The following is an 8,152-nucleotide window of genomic DNA, read 5'->3' as shown; positions in this document are numbered from 1 at the left end:
TCCGTCTCCCAGGTGGTGATGGTGTCTGGGACAGTGAGGGACACATTCTTGGTTCCAGAAGATCTGGATCAACAGATACACAATCTGTCAATTCATGAAACACAATTTAGTAGAATAAAGAATTTTAAAACAAAAACTCATTGTTGAGTAAGTAACCATTTGACAGCTTTGTCAAATGATGAAACTACAGTGTGTGATTTAGTAATTATAAATCTGGGTGAACAAAAGTCAGATGTGGGAATTCTTGATATCTGCTCTTAATATAATATTATTATCATGTCAGAATACAAATGTAGAGCAGAATTCAAACCTGGCAGATTTTTTGCCTAAAAATATAATTTGTAAAAGATGATTTATTGGTCATGTCTCAAAAAAAGGCAAACTGATAACAGGGAATTATGTTCAGAGCCTAAAAGTGCACATCTATATAAAAAAAGAAAAAATGAAATTATGCCTGCATAGAGTAAAACTAGTTAAATACAAATTGTTGTTTTTAGGATCTAATGATCCCTCTGGCTTACCCAGTTTCCACCAAGTCCCATATCCAAGTTTCAGGAAAAAAGGTGCGAACTGTCTTTATGGGTTCTAAGATCTCTTCTGCTTCACCTTCTGAATCTTGTACAATGTCTTCTACTTTCTCGGAGTAGAACAGTTCATAATATGCCATGGCTGGCACCCCTTGTAAAGGTTAATTGAATGAAAATAAGAACACAGAAAGAAAGAAAATGGAGATTAAACAAGACCAAAATGCAATAATGACATAATTACTTTTTCCAAATATCTGTCATGTCACTATTAACAGACAACAAAGTTCCAATGCATGCATACCATAGTCATATACACTTGACATAGTAGACAAAATTTTAGAACATTGTAACAATCCAGTAAACATGTTTGTTGCCATCTTCAGTCCCAATTTCTTCATATCCTGTCACACACAGCATGAAAAGGTGAGTTAACAAAGCCTTCATGTGAAATGGGTTGTTCAGTTTTAAGCAACACCGGGACATCAATAGTTCCTTAGAACATAAAAGTTCACAAAGAAGAATATTTTCTCTTTGGACTCACTAGTAAACAATCCATAGGTTCCACAACCTCAGATGGTATTTCTGATACTTTTCTGACAGGCAGCAAACTAAATATCTGAAAAAGAAACACATGTTTCAAAGTAATAATCTAGAAACAGATGTTCGCTGAGCAGTTTCAATATGGAAAAATACATTTAAAGCATTCCCTTTCATCTGAAAGATGGAAGAAAAAGCCTCCTAATATTTAGGAGTTACCTTCTCTGCATCCAGAGTCTTTCCAGGCTCCTTGATGAGGACACTCTGATCGATGGCACTGACACCGCATAGAGAGTCAGGCTGAGCCGTCAGCTGCAGGTTGGTCTCCTCTCCTGGAACAGCTGATGATGAAGAAAACTCCAGAGAGACCTGAGAACGAGCAGAACAATGGCTGTTGTGTTTTTAATTAAGATATTTTATTTTTAATAGGAAGATACTAAAAGTCATCACAGTCATTTGTTCTTATTGTATTGAATAATTGTCTCTCTCCAGACTCTCCATGTGTATATGCATGTATATATGTGCATGTGCACATGCACCTATATACATACATAAATACATGTAGCCTGTTTATAAATTTGTGATTTATAAATACATTGAGATTATTCTATTTTGTGCAACATATAGTGACTTGTTTCAAGCCAAACTAAACGGATCACCAAGAGAGTTCTCCTTCAGACATTTTTGGTATCGTCATAAATCTGTGAGTCTTTTCACAGATTCATCTAAATCCATACTTACCTTATGGTTAAAGCATTTCTCAGTGGAGAAGTCAGTACTTTGACTGATCACCTTCTTGCTGGGTAGGACAGCGTAAACCATAATCTGGACTTCTGGAGCCAAGTCTGGAGACACGTTGAGCTTAAAGGACACCTCACCTTCATTCACTGAAAAATCAGTCCAAATGTTATCCTTGAATTGTCGTCATTTAAACTGGATATTTATAATACCATCAAGTATTTCTTGGCTGTACAAATCTAAAACTTGGTAATGTTGATATTCCATTTATTCACCTGATTTATTTTCCACCTCAACCAGTATTCGTCCTTGACTAGCAATAGCTCCTCTGGATAAAACCTGTGAAGTTGTAGAAAAAAAAAAACTTTTTTACTGTATTTCCTCACTAACTGATTGTAGATCTATCCATCTAAACATTCACTGTGCCCCAGTTGCTGCACTTAAATTTCTTTCACTTTTTTAGTTACTACTATGGGTGTGTTTTAAATTCTGATCTGATCAATAATCTAGAATATTAATGTTTTATTTTCCATTAACATATTTGTACTGTGACACATTATACAGGTCATTTTTAATTCATCACTTCTAATGGATGGTTTAAGCACAATTTCTCTACTGGCTAATTTCTAAACCTTGACTTAGTCGCTAAGCATATAACTCTGTGTGTGTGATTTCTTCTTCTGAAAACAGTAATAATCTGTGTTTCATTTTGTGATACGACTCACCAGGTAAATGAAATCCACAGAGTCTGGAGATTCCTGCACCAAAGTGTACTCAATAAAGATCTCTGTTTCTTTGTCACAGGGAAGTATTGTCTTGTTTTTTATATTCAGGGAGCTGGTTGTTGTAACAGATGGAGGTTGAGACTTTGTAATAGTGTGAGATGCTATCGGAATATGAGGAACTTTATATGTAGAGTAGGATAGTGATGGTAAGGGGCTAACCTGTTAAAAGAAAAAAAAATTACAAAGAGCTGATTAAGTAAGATTTCATTTATTCTAGTTTCTTTTGTTCAGATCACACAATCTGTAGCCTGGCCATTTGCTTCCTGTTCAACTCCGCTCGAAAAACATTGCTGCTTCTTTGACTCTCTCCTTGACTCGGATTGTCTCCGGTCGATTTGTGACCGGGCCAAACAGAAGTAGTTGTGAACAATATTGTTGAATTTCTGTGCTGTTTTAGAATTGAGTGTAGTTTTAGCAGAGGAAGAGAAGGAAGTTGCACGTATGAGCATTCAGTCAGTTTTGACCACAATTCCAGATATTAAATTAACATTAGCAGCCACCTGGTTCAGATCGGATGAGGATGATTGTTTGCACCATAGGCAGTTTCTGATTAGGTTCTTTGCATAGAATTGGCACATTACATACATTATGGGACAACTTTAGCAATTGGGTAACGTTTAAAACCTCAACACAAGCCTTGCATCCAGGAAGCAATGGTTTCTCAACAGCAGAGAGCCTGGACCCTCTGTATGAATCAAAGTGTAGTGCAAATGGGCTGGTTTTTACCAGGCTACACAGAATGGAGCCTTTTGGTCCATTTATTTAAATATGTTAACATATGACACACTGAGTTAAGTCTACAGTTGTGATTTACTTACACGAAGAAAAATATCTTCTGTTAATGCATCAGTTCTGAGAGAGAATGAGGCAAAACCATGGACGTCAGTTGTGAGTTTCTGAAGAACGTGTGGAGGCCAATTATAATCTTTAAACAGGTACAAAGACTGGTGTGACATGGGTGTGTCATTGTAGTGAACAGCTTTGACCTGTTGAAAGTACAATACTGTGTCACTTAAGCTGTGCTTTAATTAGGTGCCAAAAAACAAAGAAATCACAGTGTTACTCTTACCTTTCCCTCCACCACTGAGCCTTGATCATAAACATTTGGGACATCAACAAAAGACAGTTTTCCAATAACATATGAGATTTGAATTTGCTTCACTTGTGAGAGTGATGTACCTAAATATGAAAAGCTACCATGTAATAACAGTCATGCCTTGCATAATAATATCATCACGAATACAAACTCTTAAATGAGAATAAAGGCACTGTGCAAAAAAGACTTACCTGTTCCTTCCTCTTCCACTGTGGCAGTGACATCAAGTTTATCTTGTAAATCTATTTGATCGCCTCTTGTGAAAATTGACATTTGGAATTCAAAAGTACTACATCCTGTTTTGTCTGCCTATAAGAAAAAAACAAAAAATCATCATATATTTTAAAACATGACTTGATGATATGAACATTTATCAAGAGAAATGACTTTTTCCTCATGATTTCTAAAAGCCAGCAAATGGTAGAAACAGATACAAGCAAAAAACTGCAGGTTCTTTGTAGAAAACCAAGATAAAGACAAAACACGGTTGTAGTTCCTTTCTGATTTTATTAAGCAGTGATTGTCATTACTATACGTAAAGAACTCTAAATTAAATTCTGACCTAACAGGACTTTAGTAGTAAGTTTGAGTAACATGAACAAAAACCTATAATCAGCCTTACCTTCTGTGTCTGAATGTCACAAGGAGTTTCTTTCCTCTGACTCTTGGAAATGTAATCAACAAAAGGTCGGCACGCTTTCACGGTAACATTTCCTGGCACAGGCTGTCCGTATGTGTACCTATTTAAATTAGAACAGATTAAAAAGTCATCCACAAAAGAACCATTTCATATTGTTTTTTTTAAAAAGATTTACGGTCTCTAAAGAACATTAGTCAAAGAACGATGCTTACTTACTTTCCACACACTTTAGCTTCAATTACTTCCTGCCCAACACTAACTTCTTCTTTTACATTTATTGTTACATCAAATTTGGGCAGAACTAGAGAAAAACACAAGACATTTACATCTAATCCAAAATGGACAGATCTCTCTGGGATTGACTAGAAAACTTACCATACTTCTCCACTTTAAAGTTGTGCTGTATTTTATTTTCTCCTGCTGACACAATGATTTTGTAGGATCCTTCCTGGGCCTCAGAGTTTAGGGGGTAGGAGAGCTGCAGTATTTTGCTGTTGGATGTTTCATTGAGCCATTGTCCAATCCTGTTGTTGTTGGGATCCTGTTGAGGAAAATAAATCAAAATAAAACTGGGCCATATGTTTAATAAGTTTAAAATCATATGAAATTGGAACAAAATTAATATTTCCATTAATGGAAACCAATGGCTCACTTTCACTGCTCACTGAATGAAGTGCTGCCTTCATTCAGTGGGTATAATCTTAAAGTATAATCTTGTGATCTTCCATTAAATATAAAAACTAGACTAAGAGTTTAAGACAATTTAGATTTCTTACCTCAAGTTTGATGATGGTATACTGTTGGATAAAAAAGGAAAAATGTAATCTTTTGATAGATTTTAGGGGTCATTAAAATAATGGTGTTTTAGAAAAAAAAAACAGATTTTCTACAGGTTTCTAAAGTAAAATTTGCTGGATTGATATGAATAGTTTGTGACAATAATTTCATTCACTTTAACGAGATGTTTATGATGATGCCACCTTAAAGCTCTTCACAAGATCCACAGGTTCAGTATGCATCAGAAATATAAAATCAGATTAAGTGAATCATATAGAGAGATGGAAATTCTATTACATATTTCCTAATTTGATCCCAATTATAAAACACAACCAAACACAATAAAAGTAAGTTATTCCAGCTAATGGTTTAAAAGCCTAATTGATTTAGCGACAATCTATATTTCATTGCGCTTCAACTTTTTAAGCTTACAAGATTTGAGTTGTCACAGCATCAGCAACAAAATGTTAAAGTATAAACAAATTTGCTTTACAGGCATTGTTTGCACAATTGATTTGATTTGTTTGGTTAAAGATAATATGCACTCTATTTAGTAATGATTTTTCATGGTCAATCTTGTGTTCTGCTCCAAATGTCAGTATAAATGATATATTTACAAAGTATTCAGCCCCAATGATATCAGTTTAAAAATAAAAAGGAGAACTCACCAGTTGGCTGGCTGGTCTAAACTTTGTGTCCATTGTGACCACTCTGAAACGTACTGAGAGAGTACATGAAGATTTCACCTATTAGCAGCTGATTGTCTCATTTATAACAAAATCAAAAAGCAAATCCATCTAACAGAGTTTTTATTTTAGAGGAGTTCCCCATTACCTGTCTGTCCAGGGAGGTAGATCGGTTTGTCTGTTTGGATGAAGGTCATGGGTTGGTAGGCTTTGATTAGGACTTTCCTGACTTCTTCTGAGTAAAATGTGTTTCCTTGTACCTGCACCTCCAATTTCTGAACCTCTTCATTTTTTACTAAAGGAACCTAAAATAAATCAATAATTGTAATATAACAAAGAAAACAAAACAAAACAAAACAAAACAACATCTGTGAAACCATGAACCATGGATATATTTCTGCAGTTTGTATGGGCTAATAAAGTTCACATCTGTAAAACTGCATTCAAAACTATTTCATTGAAGGTCAAGTAGATTCAAAACCATCTTAAAAGTCGACCTGGAACTGGATGCATTCATGAAACTCCTCACTAGACGTCTTCTCGTAAAGAGTCGTATTTTTTTCTCCTGACTTCAAAGTGACGGTCATGGTCAGAGTCTCATTGGGCTCAAGGAGACTGGCACAGAATTTGGTCTGAGCTCCAGCTTCAAGGACAGCAGGAATGGTCACCATGTAATATCTACAGACAGATTCACACAGACAGCTGTTATCTGACTGGTCTGAACTCTCATGGGACAAATCCACAGACCTGAATTCACTCCATACATTGAAAAACAAATTCTGGTAAATACAGTACTTCCAGACATTTTTGTAAACTTACGGATTGGCCATGTTAGCTCCAATCATGCATAAGAACACGCACAGTGTCCATGTCGACATCTGGTTCCTAGAACGACCCATGACTGACTGGTGGGATCCTCTGAGTAAAGAGCTACAAATAACAAGGACTGCATCGCACCTTCACTCACACAGTACAAACCTCCCACTCATCATGTGTCATTTGTTTGAGTTACAGAAAATAAATCATTTACAATTGTATACTGTTTACAAATAGATACGTACCTTGATCCCCAAACTAAACATGAGATAACACGCTTTCAACATCATTTTACCCTCGCAGTGCGGTTACCTTCTCATTAGGATTTTATGAGTTTCACCAGCGAAATATGAAGATTTACAGAGTTAACCTTGTAATGTCTTTTACTCATGCATTGCAGGAGAAAACATTTTTCGTGAAACTGAATCAAAAATTAAGTTTGTAAAACATTTAAATACATATGAAAACATTTAAATAAATACTGAAATGGAAAAGATGGAGGAACCTCCAAAGTTAGCTGTGTAGTGTATCACGAAACTCAAAGAAAATGGTGTGAAGAAAATCTGGTGTCACTGATGGCTGTAGGCTTAGGATCAGTCCTCAAGCAGAAAAAGGAAAAGAAAAAAAATATTGGCATAAAATATTACATTGCCACCAATACTCATTAGAACCCTTTAAATTAACCTTCAAAACGTTGCAAAATCCTAAACAAAATTAACTCAAGAAAACTGCCAAAGATTCTGAACGCCTCAGGAAACAAGCAGGAGCTGATTACCCGCATCGAGGTAAAGAATCATGGTTTTAAAAATTTAGGACTCCAAAAATTCCTACATTGTAAAGTCATTTTAATAAGGTGGCAGAGTGTCCAGTCACCAGAATATTCTCAGTCTGGAAAATATTCATGATTAAATAACGCAGTGCTGCAGCAACAATTGATGTACTCTGGATGAAAGAAAGGTACAACACTACTAATTTGCTGCCAGGCTTGGAATCAGCTGCTAGACACTCAAGGACTATGTCACTGATGAGACTCATCAGATAACTCTGTTAAAAATTAAGTTGGGAAGCTACAAACTGGCTGAATGCTGTTAAAACACAATACAATTTTATAACATTTAATGTGTTAATACTATGACACAACAGTACTTTTAGTAAAGTTTAATACATTGTAAAAATCTTACACCAACCTGGGTAGTACAGTAAGCCCTTATAGTTTAAAACATTTATTGCATTATAATTACATTATTTAAAATGTCTTTGTTAGAACAACTTGACATTAACATAGAGAAAATTTTTATTTTTTACGACAACCTGAAATTAACCAAAACTCATCATCTGTTATAACAATCACATTTAATAATAATAATGTAAGCCAAACATTGATGCATTTTTTTGTTCCCAACACTGCATAATTACAATATTAATGTAAAAGCAAAAGATAATAAAGGAATAGATTATGCAATCATTTGTAAAACATTTAGCATGATTACTGTGATTAAAATTATAGTGATACTGCATGCAAAAGTATCCCTACGAAAATACATTTTAGT

At 35.1% G+C, this 8,152-nt stretch overlaps 1 protein-coding gene and 1 long non-coding RNA gene across 2 annotated transcripts in view; one reads left to right on the top strand and one right to left on the bottom strand.

The window, feature by feature from the left end:
- Nucleotides 1-5: 5 nt before the first annotated feature.
- On the bottom strand, nt 6-6,728 carry LOC106943444 (alpha-2-macroglobulin-like; the record flags this gene model as incomplete). Its single annotated transcript, XM_015026759.1, has 19 exons — nt 6,606-6,728; nt 6,284-6,464; nt 5,935-6,091; nt 5,769-5,821; nt 5,100-5,120; nt 4,699-4,864; nt 4,540-4,624; nt 4,306-4,423; nt 3,875-3,992; nt 3,657-3,766; nt 3,406-3,573; nt 2,528-2,746; nt 2,078-2,141; nt 1,806-1,951; nt 1,284-1,433; nt 1,069-1,143; nt 829-928; nt 522-678; nt 6-63 (listed from the first exon to the last, which is right to left on the bottom strand). Coding segments are annotated over exons 1-19 (2,226 nt in total), but the record flags the coding sequence as incomplete, so codon positions are not given.
- Nucleotides 6,729-7,439: 711 nt separating this feature from the next.
- LOC106943445 (uncharacterized) overlaps nt 7,440-8,152 on the top strand; it is a 4,768-nt gene continuing 4,055 nt past the window's right edge. Inside the window, exon 1 of the long non-coding RNA XR_001423917.1 lies at nt 7,440-8,126. This is a non-coding gene — a long non-coding RNA (uncharacterized LOC106943445). The remainder of the gene's footprint in view (nt 8,127-8,152) is intronic.

The sequence above is a fragment of the Poecilia latipinna genome, unplaced genomic scaffold, assembly GCF_001443285.1.
Source record: "Poecilia latipinna isolate Pla-1442-1.1 unplaced genomic scaffold, P_latipinna-1.0 Scaffold5309, whole genome shotgun sequence".
NCBI classification, from domain to species: Eukaryota; Metazoa; Chordata; class Actinopteri; order Cyprinodontiformes; family Poeciliidae; genus Poecilia; species Poecilia latipinna.
Note: the sequence above shows the minus strand (reverse complement) of the source record. Positions and strands in the feature narration are given on the sequence as shown.